Source organism: Narcine bancroftii, chromosome 1 (assembly GCF_036971445.1).
Source record: "Narcine bancroftii isolate sNarBan1 chromosome 1, sNarBan1.hap1, whole genome shotgun sequence".
NCBI classification, from domain to species: domain Eukaryota; kingdom Metazoa; phylum Chordata; class Chondrichthyes; order Torpediniformes; family Narcinidae; genus Narcine; species Narcine bancroftii.
In genome coordinates this window covers 102,547,295-102,565,362 of record NC_091469.1, presented here as the reverse complement: position 1 = coordinate 102,565,362, position 18,068 = coordinate 102,547,295, and the positions used below count along the sequence as shown (strand labels likewise).

Sequence of the window (18,068 nt, the reverse complement as noted above, 5' to 3'; positions counted from 1 at the left end):
TGAAAGCTCTTTGAGCCAAGTGTGGAAAATTATGAATAAAATATTGAAAAAAGAATAAAGACTGAAGAATGGCAGGGAGTGCAGCCAAGACCCACAAAAGGTGCTAAATAGATATGATAAGAGGGGAGGTGAGAATTGATTTGGCTCTGTGAAAGGAGACAGAGGAAAAAGGAGACAGACAGACAAAGCTGGGTGAGAGGCAACAAGGGGGAGGGGGTGTAAAAAGAAACTGGAGAAGTCTATGCTTATGCATCCTGGAGTACTAGTTATTTAGAGAAGGATTTACAAACTAAAGGCTATGCAGTGAAGGCCAATTTAATTAATTCTTAGGATGGAGAATTCTTTTATAAGCAAATATTTAGCAAATTGAGTCACTACTGCCTAGAATTTAATTGAAAGAGAGGTGAACTAATTGAAACTTACAAGATTTGACGAGTCAAAAATTTGTGCCACAGTTTCAGCATAAATGTTCACCCACTTAACAACGATATGAGGAGGAATTTCTTCTCTCAATGGATTGACAATCATTGGAATTCTTTATCACAGAGACCTAAGGTGATTGAGTCACTGGATGTATTTCAAGGCCAAGATAGGTTTTGGGCTACAGTAGAATCAAGGGATATGGAAAACTAAACATTTCTAACACTTTTATTTCAGAATTTTGCAATATACAGTATTTTATTTTTACTTCTTAGTCAGAGTTTTGCAGTACTTTTGGCCCAACTCATCCATACTGGCCAAGTTGCCTACTTGAGCTAGTCCCATTTGCCTATTTTTGGCTCATCTTACTTCTTAGTCAAAGTTTTGCAGTACTTTTGGCCCAATTCATCCATGCTGGCCAAGTTGCCTACTTGAGCTAGTCCCATTTGCCTATTTTTGGCTCATATTGTCTCTAAACCTCTCTTATCCAGATTTGTGTGTAAATGTCCTTTAAATGTGTATCTGTAACCACTATCATTTCCTCTGGCAGTTTGTTCCTCATATTGACCACAATCCGTGTGGAAAAAGTTGGCTCTCATGTTTCCTTTAAATCTTTCCTCACCTTAAACCAATTTTTGGCTCTCCTACCCTGAGGAAAAAATTGTGTCCATTTACATATCTACAATATTTCCCTCATGATTTATACACCTCTAAAATGTCATTAAGCCACCTGTGCTCCAGAGCTAAAAGCCCCAGCCTATCCAGTATCTAGATTTAACTTGAGTCCTCCAGTCCCAGTAACACCCTTGTGAATCTTTTCTCCACCCTTTCCAAAGTAATGACATCCTTCCTAAAACTAGCAACCAGAATTCTCAGAGGGCACATCTGTTATGTGGATAAAGCATGTTTGACTAATATCTATATTTGTTAAATAAATTCTAATATCACAACTGGACTAAAAAAATTTAGCTTGTGGAACAATTATCTCTAAGAAGCAAACATTCAACATTACTAATGAAATGGTGTTCCAGGGGTTAGGGGTGGAAGGAGTAAAAGTCAAACTGAATGCCGAAAACCACAAAACAGAACAGGAAATACACAGAAATAACAAGTGGTCTAAAATAACACACCAACAATTAAGTTGATGTTCCCCAAAAACTGAAATGGTGTAGAAGCTATGCTACCTATCAACAACACAATACCAATGATGAAGCAGAAGCATCAATTCTGCATCACTCCTATAAAGCCCATAAGAATTTTATACTTCTGCCTCTCAATCTTCTAAACTCTTAAGCAATACTTGTCAAATCTGGAACACGATATCTAAAAGGGTATCAACGTTTTAAACTAGTCAGGAACTTCAAACAGATAAGACAGATATTGGGAGTTAAATGGTACAGTACACAAATGTGCTAGATAACCTTCCTCTCCCCCAATCATTTATCGGCTTCTTTTTCTTCAACCCTCTCAACTGCATCCATCTGTTAACTTTTACCTGTTAGCCTCTGCTCCTCCCATGCCCCCTTTTCATTCAAGCATCTGAGACCATTGTGGAGGGGGGAGGGGCAAGGTTAGACATAAAAGTAAAAACAGAAGTAGATAAAGAAGAGATGGATAAAGTGGAACCAGATAGAGGTGAGAGTAAAAAAACAGAAATTCATGCCATTGGGTTTAAGAGTATCCAGTCAGAATGTTTCTTCTCAAGTTTTCGTTTGACCTCACCCTGGCATTGGATGAACATTTGTCTCCCTCTCACTGGTCTCTCCCACTTCCTGTCTCTCCTCACCTCTTCCACCATCTATCCAATGCCCTTTCACCTCCTGGCCTTTCAAAAGGAAAACAAATATTTCATTAATATTCCATTCAGCAGGGAGCTGATGTTGAGTCCTCAATTTAATTTGCAGTCTTAAGAGGTATTAAAATAATACTAACTGAGAATTCTTACTACAATGAGAGATTCCAACTTTAAAATGATTTGTTAATTCAAGTTTTCTAATGGCTTGTGAAAGCCTTTCAGCCATTGAATATATGTGAGCTCTCCAAGCAATCTCATTCCATCACTTCTTCTCCATGTACTATTTTTTCATACATGCTCATACAATTGTCCCTCCCAATTTTCCCACCATCCAGCTGCACTTGAGGAAATTTATAGCAGCCAATTAACCTACTAACCAGCATCTGGGATGTGGTAGGAAACAGGAGCACCCACAGAAACCCACCATGGTCACATGACAATGCACAAACCCCAAAAGAATGAAGTCAAAGTGCTCCCTCTCTGAGAACTGCACTTAAACTTTAAACTTTAAACTAAAGTCCAACTGCCTGAGTGCAAAAAGTCCCATGACCTTGATTTAAAAATGCAGGGGAATCATACCCAGTAGTCTAATGGACATTTATTAGGATGTTGGTAGAGGAGTAAAATACATCAACTATCAATAGTACATTATTTTCTGCATATCTTGATGTGCATTGAACTACATAACAGTGACATAACTTCTTAAATTGTGATTTGGCTGGAAGAAATACATGGATATCCCAAGAACATAAATGACACAATATAAATGCCAGTCCCTTCTTGACTTACAAACTTTACTTACCAAACACAAAGTTATCAGGCCTGAAAATCTGCCCAAAAGGACCAGAACGAACAGAATCCATAGTACCAGGTTCCAAATCCATGAGGACAGCACGAGGCACATATTTACCACCTGGATCAACCAATCATATGTAAATAACATGTCAAAACTAAATATTTTCTTTTGCTATTTGATCAAACAAAATCTAACCATTGACTAGATTCCTAATCATAGCATTTCTGCAACCAATGGAGTGCCTACTGTTATTGGCTGAACGCCATAATGTCATTAATGCTCTGCACTCTATCAGCTTGGACTAGTAAGTGGCACTCACAAAGTGAATGGAAATACAAAATTCTATTTTAAAAGAAGGAAATTGCTATCTTTTGATATCTTCAACCTTCCATCTATTGAAAACATCTATGACAGGTGCTCCCTCAAGAAGGCAGCCAATTTTATAAAGGGCCCTCATCACTCTGGTCGCAACCTTTTCTCACTGCTTCCTTCAGGAAGAAGGTTCAGAAGCATGAAGTCCAGCACCTCAAAGTTTAAGGGGGAGATTTTATCCAATAGCGGTCAGGCTCTTGAAGTTCCCCTTACTACTCTAATCATAACAATAAAAAGGCTTCTTACAGCTTTTTAATTTTTTTTTAAATTTAGACATTCAGCATGGTAACAAGCCATTTTAGCCCATGGGACCATGCCACTCAATTTACACCCAATTCAAATGGTGGGGAGAAACCAGAGCCCCTGGGGAAAATCTATGCAGACACAGGGATGACATACAAACTCCTTACAGACAGTAAGAGATTTAAACCCCAGTCCCAATCAAGGTGTAAAGGTGTTGCGATAACCACTTTCTTTTCTTGCACTAATGTAACTGAATATTTAGTGATACTGGGTAATGAAACAACTAAGCTTTATAAATTGGAAAATGTGCATACATTTGGTTCCCTTTCAATGGTCTATTTACCAGAGAAAATTGATTTTTATATCCAGAAAAAAAATTCCTTCAAAATACTAGGAGAAATGGGGGCTTAGCATTACATAATTTGAGACTTTATTACTGGGCAGTACACATTAGATACATCACTATTTAGATACATCATAATGAATATTCAAATGACTCAGGATGGATTGACTTAGAGATTAAATCCATTAAATAACATTCTCTTATCTTAATACTTGGAGCAAATTTGCCTTTTATTCTCTCCAAACTAAATGACAATTTGGTAGTTAGACATACTTTGCGTATTTGGATTTTTATTAGTTCAATCTTACATAATTCCATTTTTTTCAACCTTCGGTTCAAGACATTGGATGTTCTCAATGGTCTAGGTTGGGTATTCAATCTTTCTTGGACTGATATATAGGCCAAAACTTTGCTTCTTTTGAGCAATTATCTGACAAATTTAAATTACCTAATCAGCATTGCTTTTGCGGGAAGTGTGCTATCTGATGATGTGGAGTTAGACTTGGAATCTCTTCTCTTTCCAAAAACATTTTTTAAAAGTCCAAAAAAAGCTGAAATGATTAAAAAAAAAGAAAGAAAAGCCGTCGGAAGGCCTACGGAGCAACACAGAATGCCACCAAAGAAGGATAAAACAACTATTATTTTTCAAGAAATCAACCAAGAAAAGGAAACAGATAAAGAAGAGAGGCCTACCTTGAAGAAGCATCCTGGAGCTGTCTGGAAGGTAGGAGCCCGTGGAGACAAGCCTGGAGCTGGGGAGACCTTGGACATAAATGTCAATGGCCACCTGCCACGGGAGAAGAAGTGACTCTGTGCATGCGCAACTCCTCGTGCATATGCACAGCACAGAAAAAAATGGAGGCAATTTTTAAAAAAGCTCAAGAAGCTTCCAGCTCCAGCGATCAGGAAGAAGAACTGGAAGAAATGTATGTAGAACAGAGAATTTTCACTAAAAAGCAGGAGAAAATGAAAGAGACTTTTATATCCACAACAGAAATGAAGAAACAAGCAAGTTTATAATATGGGAATCTATGAAAGCATATTTAACAGGTCAAATAATAAGCTATACTTCAAAAGTAAAGAAAGAATATGTGAAAGAAGTAGACTAGTTAGATAAAGAAATAATGAAACTGGAGAAGGAAATACAAGTTCAAAAAGATGAGAAGAGTCTAAGAAATTAAGATATAATACAATACAGACATCGAATGGAAAGAGATATAATGAGATCGTGACAAAAATATTATGAGTTGGGTGAAAGGGCGCATAAAGTCTGAGCATGGCAATTAAAAACAGAACAAGTTTCTAGAACAATAACTGCAATTAAAAAACACAGGCCAAATTACTTATAAACTGCAGGAAATAAATGATCACTTTAAGGAATTTTATGCTAAATTTTATCATTCAGAATCTTTGAAAGATAACAATAAAATTAAAGACTATTTGAGACAAGTTAAATTGCCTGTGTTAAAAGATGATAAAAAGTTAAGGTTGTCGAATAATTTTTCTGAAATAGAAGTTTATGAGACCCTAATGTCTTTACAGAATAATCAAGCAGTGGGTGAGGATGGTTTTTCACCAGAGTTTTATGAAGAGTTTAAAGAGTTATTAATGCCGACATTAATGGAGGTATTAGACCAAATGAAAGAGGTATATGATTTTCCAGAATCATTTAAAACAGTGTTAACAGTAATTCAGAATGGAAAAACTGTTTACAACCTTCTTCATATAGACCTATATCATTATTGAATACAGATTATAAAATTGTATCAAAATTATTAGCTAATAGGTTAGTTGAATTTTTCCAAACTGGTTTTATCAAAAATAGAAGAGCAGCGGACAATATTATTAAATTTTTCACTTTGATAAATATAGCGCAAAATAGAAAGATCCCAGCGGTGGCGGTTGTGTTGGATGCAGGGAAAGCATTTGACAGGTTGAAATGGGATTTTTTAATTTGATACACTTAATGCTTTTGGAATCCCAAATACTTTTATTAATTGGATAAAGGCATTATATGACCAGCCAAAAGCAAATGTGATTACAAATAAACAAATATCAAAAACCTTTTTTTTTTGTAAAGGCCTTCTAGACAAGGTTTCCTATTATCACCTTTTTTATTTGCATTAGTAATAGAACCATTAGCAGAAATAATTAGAATTGATAGAAAAATTAAAGGATTTGAAGTAGGTAATAAAGAACATAAAATTAGCCTATTTGCAGATGATGTTATAGTATATTTAACGAGACCAGAAATATCGTTAAATAAGTTGAACGAGATTAAAAGAATACAGATTAGTATCGGGTTATAAAGTTAACATTGATAAAAGTGAGGTGATACCTATGGTAGATATGGACTATTCTTAGTGTAAAAGATTGATAAAATTTAAATGGAAAAATTATGCAATTAAATATTTAAGAATAAAAATTAATAAAAATATAAATAATTTGTTTAAGTTGAATTACTTACCATTATTAAAAAAGATTGAAGAAGACTTGAGAGGATGGATTTACACTAATGTTAATAAGATGGGTGAAATGTATTAAAATGAATATTTTCCCCAGAATACAATATCTATTCCGATCGTTACCCATTCATGTACATGAATCATTTTTTCGAAGTTTGAATAAAATGATACAAGATTTTATTTGGAAAGGTAAGATGTCAAGAGTTGGAAATTTGATCAGGGTGGACTAAGATTACCAAATTTTAAGAATTATTTCAAAGCAGCGCAATTGAGATTCTTGTCATCCTGTTACCACAGGGGTGAAAAAGCAGTTTGGATTCAGATCGAAATGAGTAACATTGGATAATCTATCCCAGAACAAATTTTATATAAATGGAATAGTGAATTGTTTAAAGGGATTAAGGATACATTCATTTTAAACCATATATTTAAAATATGGAATAGAAATCATATGGAGAGAGGACTAAGAAATGATCAACTACCAAAAATGTTGTTAAAACAAAATCAACTTCTTCCTTTTACTTTGAATAATTCTTTATTTGATAATTGGTAGAGTAAAGGTCTACAGAGGATAAAAGATTGTTTCTTAGGATCATTCTTTTTAACTTTTGAAAAATTAAAAGATAAATATAACATACAAAATAATACAACCTTTGTATATTATCAGTTAATATTGTATTTAAAAAAGAAATTGGGAACAGATCTGAGGCTTCCAAAACAAAGTCGATTTGAAGATATAATAACAGATACATTTATGGTCAAGAAATTTATTACTTCTATGTTTATAAGATTACAGGTAACTATGAGGAAAAAAGATTTATATAAATCAAAAATGCGATTGGAGAAAGATTTAAAATACAAATTCAAGAGGAAATGTGGTCAAAACTCTGTCAAGAAAGTGTTATGAATACAGTGAATGCTAGATACCAAATGGTTCAATTTAATTTTCTCCATCAATTATATTATATGCCACAAAAATTAAAAGGGCTTAACTCTAATTATTCCGAGAAGTATTTTCAATGTAATTTTCAGTCCAAGATTCCGCCCTGCTCCAGCTCCCTCAACAGCCCCTAAGGCTAGAGCTGGGTGAGGTCCTCACTCGGGAAGAGACATATAAGGCAATTGAACAACTGAAAAGTGGCAAAGCAGCAGGTATGGATGGAATCCCCCCAGAGGTCTGGAAGGCTGGCGGCAAAACTCTGCATGTCAAACTGCATGAGTTTTTCAAGCTTTGTTGGGACCAAGGAAAACTGCCTCAGGACCTTCGTGATGCCATCATCATCACCCTGTACAAAAACAAAGGCGAGAAATCAGACTGCTCAAACTACAGGGGAATCATGCTGCTCTCCATTGCAGGCAAAATCTTCGCTAGGATTCTCCTAAATAGAATAATACCTAGTGTTGCCGAGAATGTTCTCCCAGAATCACAGTGCGGCTTTCACGCAAACAGAGGAACTACTGACATGGTCTTTGCCCTCAGACAGCTCCAAGAAAAGTGCAGAGAACAAAACAAAGGACTCTACATCACCTTTGTTGACCTCACCAAAGCCTTCGACACCGTGAGCAGGAAAGGGCTTTGGCAAATACTAGAGCAGATCGGATGCCCCCCAAAGTTCCTCAACATGGTTATCCAACTGCACGAAAACCAACAAGGTCGGGTCAGATACAGCAACGAGCTCTCTGAACCCTTCTCCATTAACAATGGCGTGAAGCAAGGCTGCGTTCTCGCACCAACCCTCTTTTCAATCTTCTTCAGCATGATGCTGAACCAAGCCATGAAAGACCTCAACAATGAAGACGCTGTTTACATCCAGTACCGCACGGATGGCAGTCTCTTCAATCTGAGGCGCTTGCAAGCTCACACCAAGACACAAGAGCAACTTGTCCGTGAACTACTCTTTCCAGATGATGCCGCTTTAGTTGCCCATTCAAAGCCAGCTCTTCAGCGCTTGACGTCCTGTTTTGCGGAAACTGCCAAAATGTTTGGCCTGGAAGTCAGCCTGAAGAAAACTGAGGTCCTCCATCAGCCAGCTCCCCACCATGACTACCAGCCCCCCCACATCTCCATCGGGCACACAAAACTCAAAACGGTCAACCAGTTTACCTATCTCGGCTGCACCATTTCATCAGATGCAAGGATCGACAAGGAGATAGACAACAGACTCGCCAAGGCAAATAGCGCCTTTGGAAGACTACACAAAAGAGTCTGGAAAAACAACCAACTGAAAACCTCACAAAGATAAGCGTATACAGAGCCGTTGTCATACCCACACTCCTGTTCGGCTCCGAATCATGGGTCCTCTACCGGCATCACCTACGGCTCCTAGAACGCTTCCACCAGCGTTGTCTCCGCTCCATCCTCAACATTCATTGGAGCGACTTCATCCCTAACATCGAAGTACTTGAGATGGCAGAGGCCGACATCATCGAATCCACGCTGCTGAAGATCCAACTGCACTGGGTAGGTCACATCTCCAGAATGGAGGACCATCGCCTTCCCAAGATCGTGTTTTATGGCGAGCTCTCCACTGGCCACCATGACAGAGGTGCACCAAAGAAGAGGTACAAGGGCTGCCTAAAGAAATCTCTTGGTGCCTGCCACATTGACCACCGCCAGTGGGCTGATATCGCTTCAAACCGTGCATCTTGGCGCCTCACAGTTCGGCGGGCAGCAACCTCCTTTGAAGAAGACTGCAGAGCCCACCTCACTGACAAAAGACAAAGGAGGAAAAACCCAACACCCAACCCCAACCAACCAATTTTCCCCTGCAACCGCTGCAACCGTGTCTGCCTGTCCCGCATCGGACTTGTCAGGCACAAACGAGCCTGCAGCTGACGTGGACTTTTACCCCCTCCATAAATCTTCGTCCGCAAAGCCAAGCCAAAGCCAAAGAAGATGGTCTTGTGAAAAAGTGGAAAGGTTTTGGAACTATTAGAGTGTTTTATTAGAATAAATCATGAAGATAAAGATAGCAAAGGATCCAAGAATATTTTTACTTGGGAAGATATAAAAAAAGGATGTAAAGTTGAAATTGGATAAATGACAAGAGAAATATTTAAGTACAGCAATAGTGAAAGTAAAGAAATGTATAGCAATAACATGGGAAACTGAAAATGTAGTATTGTTAAGTAGATGGCATAATGAAATGCAAAATTGTATATCTTTAGAAAAAATAACAGTTTAAGGAATCAAGTTGAAGTTTTTTATAATATTTGGAAACCATATATGGATTTTATGAATAAATTTCCAACCACCTTTTCCACCTTACCCACCCTTCTCAGAGATTATAGCAATAATCAATGAACATGTATATGCTAACAATATTATACATGTAGCAATATGTGTTCTTTCCTTTTCTTTCTTTTGGGAAGGAGGGAGGTTGGGGAGAAATAATGCAAAAGTTCTTTTTGCTGTATCATGAATGACTAAAAGATTGATGTTATATTTTATTGATGAATAAAAAAAATTTTAAACATTGCTTTTGCTATTTACAGATAAGGGGTTTCTTAAACTCCTTAACACTGAAGCTTCCCCAAGACTTAGATTTTAATCTTATCTGTGAAGTATATAATTTTAGACCTAATCAGAAAGGACTGCATTCAGACCTTTATGAACTACTTTTAAAATTTAGTGATACTTCTTTATCTAATATTTAAAAAGTTTGGGAAAATGACTTTCAACAACTGTTTACTGAAGATACATGGGAGTCAATTATGAAAAATATACATTCATCCTCTCTCTACGCTAGACATGCCTTATTACAATTTAAAGTAGTCCATGGGATCCACTATTCTAAAGTTCAATTAGCTAAATTTTTCCCTAATACATCCTTTAAATGTGATGTTACAACTCAGAAAGGTACTTTATCATATGTTCTGGTTACGTCCCTCCCTTTTTGTAACTACTGGAAAGAGGTATTTAGTCCATTATCTTTAATTCTTGATATAAATCTCTCTCTGATCCCTTTTATTGCTATAAAATAAGTGGACCAATGGATTTAATTTTGACTCTATCTTAATCTCATGTAGTTGCTTTTGCTTCCCTGATTGCTAGAAGGCTCATTTTGCTTAGGTGGAAAGATGTTGTCCCTCCTACACATACACATTGGTTACTGGATTTGACAGCATCCCTTTCTCTTGAAAATAAATTAGGTGTTCAACTACTAAAACTATTTTTTAAATTCTCTTTGATGTTCCTTTTCAATTATTTTCAAAATTTATAGATCAATTATTTCAGCTTTTTATTTAAAATCTTCTTTCTTTTACTTCATTTTTTGAACTATAAGCATTGAAATTAGTAGTTGACGCCTGGTTCTGATAGTAATTGCTCAGATAATAGGTTGGGATTAGAAATCACATTAGTTATAGGTTTTTTTTTCATTTTTATTTTTGTTTTTTATGGACAACATGGATCATATGTATCTTGTTTACTGTTATTACTATCTGTAATTTTAATTTACTTTTACCTGAACATTGTATCATATTGTGACAGATTGTTATATTTTATATAGATATGTTTAAAGGAGATAAATTGTGGCAGTTTTTTAGTGTAGGTCACATAAAGATACAAACACTTCAACATAGATCTCATTTAAAATACAAGAGCTCTGCTCAAGCCAGACAGTCCAGGCTCTGGGTGCTTTTGCAAAAACTTTGAAGGACGCCTACAAGGACTGCACAAGTAGATGTTAATTGGACATGCTGTGGAGTAATGAATTATTGTTTTGGAAAACAACAGATTAACAAACTCAGAAGATTGGGTCTGGAGCTGTAGTCTGTCTGAGGGCAGTTTGCTGTTCTAAGAGGGTCATGCGGTTTTCTCTGAGAGAGAAAGATAATTCATTGCCACATTTCTACAGTTCAGCAGCAGCAGCTGGGACTGGAACATGACAAGCTGGCAAGCTTGTGGGAAAACCCCATTTTGAAGATGGGTTGTGAGTTCTTAGTTTAGCCTGGTCAAAGCCATTGTGGTCCATACAAGAGGAGATGGCTGGCTGTATAATGTTTTACTTGAAATAAGGGAAACAGAAAAGGAGCTCTGTGGTAACCTAAAAGAAAGAGGTTATCATCTGGAAACCCCTGATGGGGCAAGTTTCTTCGGCAAGACACTGACGTGGCTGATAGGAAGGAATCAGTTTGTGTCCAATGAGCAAGAAATCTCTTCTTTAAAACTGACAAGAACCTTCCTGAGCGGTAACCATTTATCTTTCAAGCACCAATGCCTGGTGAAATACATAATATTAAATTCTGTGCACAGTATAAAAATTGCCTGCAACCAGTGAATTTGGAAGAGTGAGAAGTGAGATTGGACGGTGAATCAAAGAACTTTGCTGAACCTACACAGACATTACCTACATGTGTGCTTAGAATTAGAAAGGAGTTAAGTTATTAGTAATAAGTTAAAGTGTGATTCTGTTTTCATGTTTAAAGATAATAAAAGCAACTTTTGTTTAAGTAACCATTTGTCTTGGCGAATTTCTATGGCTGCTGGGTTTCAGGGTCCTCTGGGCCCATAACAATATGTATCTATGTATTTGATATTATTTTCTCAAAAATCAATAAAAAGACTTTTGTATCCATTATGTAAATAAATCTGTACTTTTTTTCAAAGCTGCATCAAAACCTTCTCTTTAAGGAAGCTAAGCTCTGCATTTATCTCTGTCAGTTATCCATCTATTAGAGATAACTTGTGCACACTCTTTTCCAGCCATCTAAATAGACATTTGTGCCTATTTCTGCCTTGACAGGTTTAATGGGCACTTTGTTACCATGGTCAAAAACAGATCCAATGGCCAAAGAAAAAAGTGAAGATCAGTCAGAGAGGACCTTGATTCTGACATTTCAGACCACTAAGATAGCCATGTATATTCTTGGACCCTCAGTCACAGATTTTCTGACAGCAACAATATGCTCCATGATGGACTGCAGGGTGCTCTGATACATCATCCTTTACTGAAGCCATATGCATTATCACCAATGCGTGCATCAACACTTCATTCCCTGCAAGCATCATTCACCTCAAAACAGCAGTGTAATATATCTGGTAATATATTGCTGTGATGAAGCTTGAAATACAGCATTTGTTTCAGGAATCTGATGCATGACAACTGACTTCAGAAACACTATTCTGAGTGCCATCATGGCAAGAAATAACCACGTGGGCAGGTGGATATGCTCAAAGCCTCAGAAAAAGTGGAATACTTCTGATCAATGGGAATCTTTGGCCCATGATTGCTCAAAAAGGTAAGGCATTGAGAATGAAGCCCATTGTTGGGAGTAGACAGAAGCCCAGGTAGAACAGCAAAAGGAGCACACTCCTCTCATTTCAAGAGGAGTGTCAAGTTCCTCTTGTCCCATATGTGGCAGGGACATTCGCTTTATCAGACCTACAGAACTGGAATGGAACCAGTTATCCTCATTTCTGAGAGGGAGTCTAAGAGAAGCTTTAGGCAACTAAGCTTTTCATCTAACGAACTATATAATCTGATTCTTTGTTCAGTTTTGTCATTCCTCAACATAAGCTACAACAGTTCTCCTCTTTTCATTCGAGTTATGTCACAGAGGTCCTGTTCCATGGTAAGACATTTTTGGTTGGAATTAGCAAACTTTTTGGAACAAGTTACGTGTGTCGTATTTCTGTAAAATCCAGATTTATCTTTACTAGGAAATGTTGAAGGAACAAGACCTTAATTAAAATTATCAATATACCAATTAGAGTTTGTTAAAATTGCATTAGCAGTGGCAAGAAAATGTATTGCAGTTACTTGGAAATCAGATATCCATTTGAATATGGCACGATGGAATGCAGAAATTCAAAGTTGTATCCCTTTAGAAAAAAAATACATATAATTTAAGAAATAAATATGTTGTTTTTCTATAAATTTGGCACTCATATACCCAAACATTAGGTTTAAATTTATAATGTTGGGCTTCCTGTACCTCTGAACCCAAGAGAAAGCTCCTCTAGAATGTATTAAAAGATTTTAGTAAAGTAGGTATGTTGGAAGATATTCCAATATGCAATACTGAAAATTTCTTTTATTTTAATTTCTATATAACTATTTTTTATTCTCTTATTGATTATTTTGAGGGTGGGGGATTTGGGGAGGGGGGGTTTCTGGATGGGGGTGCTATGTACCATCATGTATGTAGTTTTAGATTGTTATTTGTTTCTATTTTGTATTAATATGTTGAATTTGACCATCTATGTTTGGAAAATTTTTAAATAAAATATTCAAAGAGTTATATCACAGTGTCAAAAGGGGGCACACCTGGGATAATCAAGTCTTTCCAATATTTCATTGGTCAATTGGTTTTTATAATAACCACTAATTATTAGAGGGTTGGGAAGCACCATCAGCCAAGTTTATGGCTCTACATGGCTCTGCTGTACAGGTTAAAAAAAACAGGGAGAGCTATAATATTTGGGGAAATCAATTATAAGGGCATCCACGGGCATTTCTGTAACTGCAAATGAAAATCCAGAATGATAGGTTTCCTCCCTGGTGCCTGTAGAGGAGGAATTTCTGGAATATGATGCTTTTTGGACCAATATGTTGAGAGATCAAGTAAAGATCTAGGCATGGTATTATGAAGGAAAAATAATTAATAAACAATCTTGTTTGTAGGCCCCTTTGGTGAAGAGGGATCATAACATGATAGAATTCTTCTTTAAGATGGGAGTGAGAGTTGATTCTAAGGTTAAGGTCCTAATTCTAAATTTTAAAAAATTAAGATATGAAGGTGTAAAAACACAAAAGTGCTGGAGAAGCTCAGCAGGTCAAACAGTATCCTTTATGTAGCAAAGGTAAAGATACATAACTGAAATTTCGGGCTTAAACCCTTCATCAAAGTATGAAAAAATTGCCGGCATGAACCTTTCATCAAAGTATGAGAAAATGCCAGCAGTTGTCTGAACAAAAGAGTGGAGGGGGGGGGGAGGTGACAAAGGCAGGAGATAATAGGTGGAGAAAGGAGGGAAGGGACAGCAGCAATGATGGAGAGGAGGGATGCTGGGTGGGTAGAGGAACTGTAAAGACAGGAAAAATGGGAGGGGAGAAAAAACAAGGAGGTTTAATGGAAAGCAGTAAAGTTCATGCCATGTGACTAAAGAGTGCCCAGACGGAAAATAAGGTGTTGTTCCTCCAATCTGCGGGTGGTCAGAGTGGGATAGTACACAAGGCCGTGGACAGACATGTGAGCATGGCATGGGAATGTGACTAAGAATTGAAATAGGTGGCCACAAAGGGAGCACTGAATGGAGTAAATAAATCCTCTGGAAGTACAAGTTTAAGTGTTGCTTCATTTGAAAGCCCTGTTTGGGGCCCCGGACCGTGGTGAGGGAGGAGGTGTGGGCGCAAGTGTTGCACCTCCTGTAGGCAGAGGGGAAGTTGCCAGGGGTGTGATGGATGGGAGGGATAAGTTCACGAGGGAATTGTGGAGGGAGCAGTCCCTGCAAAAGGCTGGGGGGGGGGGGGGGGGTTGGGGGAGAAGGAAAAAATGTGCCTGGTGCTGGAATCCTGTAGTAAGTGCCGGAAATTCTGGTGGATAATGTGTTGGATATGAAGGTTAAGTTAGCTGTGACAGATTGTGAAATAGGACTCAAAAACTGTCAATGGAAAGGCAAAGGCAAAGATTTAAAAAGCACATGGGCAAGTTATAACAAGCTTTATTCCTGAGGGAGCAAAAATAAATCAATAAAGTTAGTATTAGATCCAAAGGTGATCAATAGAAAAAGATCAGAAGTAGCAGTAGCATACCCGAGTACTGGGAGCTGTTCAGAATTAAGCAGAAAACAAGAGTATTGATCAGGAAAGAGTGTTTAGAGAAAGTTTTCAGAGAACATAAAAACTGACTGTAAAAAGCTTCTTTGGTTTGTGAAAATAAAACAAAATGAGAAAAGACAAAAACCGATTCCTTATAGGCAGAAATGGGAGAATTTATTATGGGGATCAAAGAAATGGCAGACAAATTAAATTCATACTTTGATTCTGTCTGCACAAGATACAAATAATCTCCCAGGAATGTTGGGTAAATTACTCAACGATGATACAACTATGCAATTTTTCATACCAGATCAATGAAAATCCCTCATCTGTTGAGACAGAGGAGTGGATCAAAATTGGCAAATGAAACCTGACAAATGTTAGAAAAGTGATGGAAAGAATGATAATCAAGTGGCACCCATTTACTATAATGTCATTAGCAAAGGTGAATTTGAATTCAGACAAGACCTCTCATCCTCAAATACAGTCAGTCTAAATATGGATCACGTGTGATAAGGTTATAATGTAAGTGGGGCTCATTTCAAAGGATAAGGCAAGAATGATTGTCTTGGCACTTAGGAAAATCTGAGGAAGTGTGACCAAAACTTTGAATTTAAACTTAAGTCAAAAGATATTAAAATGAAAAGTGGAGGCATACCTTGTTTAAGAAAGATGATTATTATTTCTGAAAATCAATGATCTCAGTCCAAATAATTGCCGTAGTAATTCCTCACAGTTGAATTCTAGGTCGAAGCGTATTTAGCTGCTTCACCAATAGCTCCTTTTCCACTGGCACCCCAGTTAATTGGGGCATTAGCAAACGACAGGATATGAGTAGGGTTAGAGGCGGTTAGTCCCCAGCGTGAAATGACGTCATTTGATGCTGGCATTCAGACAGTGGTCTTTTTCCATTGGATCTTGTCCCAGTAAATTCCCAGTTAATTCTTGGAACAGGAGGCCAGTGGAAAAGGGGCTAGAGACGGCCGATGATTACACACACCTCAAACACAATTGAAACAATTAATGGCTACTTGCAGAAAACCCTGAACAACACTTAGGCTTAATTGACATGTGGCAAATTACAATCAGACCATCCAAATGTCAGGTAATAACAATTTTGAACACGATATGTTCAGCAACTTATCAAGGGTCTTCAAAACACAATACATTCCAGATATTCCATCACCTGGATGGTAGGTTCACAGGAACACACCATAACCACATTTCTCTCTAAGGAGAAATCAAAATTTTAGAACTCTCTATGGAACAACATTGTGGAAACTTCCTATTTATCGTCTCTTAGTACCCTACATTTCTTAATGCTTAGTGACTCAGTGATATCACTTCACTTGTCTGCATGTCACCATTGAAGTTAATAATAAGTCATATTGTGGAATGTTCCCAACTCTTACAGCATCTCAGTTTGCGCAAAGATCACTGTTCCTTCAAATCTGCTAGATCAAAATCTGGGATCTCACAATCCTGCATCATTGTTCGATTACCTTCACAACATCAACTTTATGAGTTCAAGATGGCCCATCATTGGCTTCTCATGGGCAACTTCAAATAGCCATGATCACCACCGTATCCCATATCTAGTGAATGGTAATAAATTACATTCTTAGAATGTTAATCCATGCAATATTTTGTGCCTGTAGTTTTTAAGACTAAAGATTATGGAATTGAATACTCTATCTATGTGCAGTCTGCATGATGTGATTGATTCCTATTACCTTCCTTGGCTCAAAGGAATCAGGACATGTCACAAAATTTGTTTTGCTGCAGCAACACAGTGCAAACATTTATATATACCAAGTTACAAAATAAATCTTAAAAATAGTGCAAGAAAATGTCAAAGTAAAGCAGAGTCTTTGGTTCATTGTTCATTCAGAAATCTGATGGCAGAGGGGAAGAAGCTGTCCTTGTGCTGCTAAGTGCTCATCTTCAGGCTCCTGTAACTTTTTCCCGATGGTAGCAGAGTGAAGATGGCATAGCATGGGTGGTGGTGGTCCTTGGGGAGAGAGGCTACTTTCTTAAGACACCACTTCGTATAGATGTCCTTGATGGAATGCTGCCCATAATGTCACAAGCTGAATTATCAACCCTCTGGAGTTTTTCAGCCTGAGCGTTGGCACCTCCATACCAGGAAGTGATGCAACCTGCCAGAATGCTCCCTATGAATCACCTGCAGAAGTTTTAGAGAGTCTTTGGTGACATACTGAATCTCCTCAAACTCCTCACAAAGTATAGCTGCTGATGAGGCTTCTTTGTGATTGCATTGCATCCAGGACAGGTCCTCAGAGATGTTGACATCCAAGAACTTGAAGTTCTTGACTCTCTCCATATGCCTTGGTGAGGACTGATTTGTTTTCTCCTGACTTCCTCCTGGTCCACAATCATCTCTTTGATTTTGATAATGTTGAGTGCAAGGTTGTGACACCACTCAACGAGCTGTTCTATCTCCTTCCTATACGCTTCCTCATTGCCATATATGATTCTGCCGACAACCGTGGTGTCATCCATTAAACTTCTTTTTGGTAATGTTTGATTTTACAGTGGTTAATTGAGATTCCTCATCCATTTGGGCATCTCCTGCTGCAGTGGTCTGTGACAAAGAAATCTCCCTCCCACTTCTGCTTTAATTCCTACCAAAAGATGACCTGTTGCTACTTCTGCAGGTTTGGAGATTCTTTGCCTTCTCGCAAAGTATCTTATAAGAATTTAGTAATAATATGAAGAAAGGTTCTGCAAACTTTTAAATCCTAATTCATGGATTCTGAATCAGGGACTTCCATGAGTCAATGCAGTTATTTCACTTTTTCCTAAGACTTTGAGAATACCCTTGAAATATTTCCTTTTGGTCATCCCT

General features: G+C 37.5%; 1 protein-coding gene across 3 annotated transcripts in view; it reads right to left on the bottom strand.

Annotated features, from left to right (window-relative positions):
* Window positions 1-18,068, bottom strand: part of LOC138761848 (tubulin beta-4B chain-like) — a 58,565-nt gene that overhangs the window by 11,952 nt on the left and 28,545 nt on the right. For 2 of the 3 annotated variants that reach the window (XM_069934723.1, XM_069934731.1), the window contains one exon: window positions 3,018-3,128. In XM_069934723.1, coding sequence (XP_069790824.1) covers window positions 3,018-3,128 — 111 coding nt within the window. Of the gene's footprint in view, window positions 1-2,142; window positions 2,246-3,017; window positions 3,129-18,068 lie in introns of those variants that run through there. The other variant, XM_069934740.1, reaches the window with a different exon arrangement.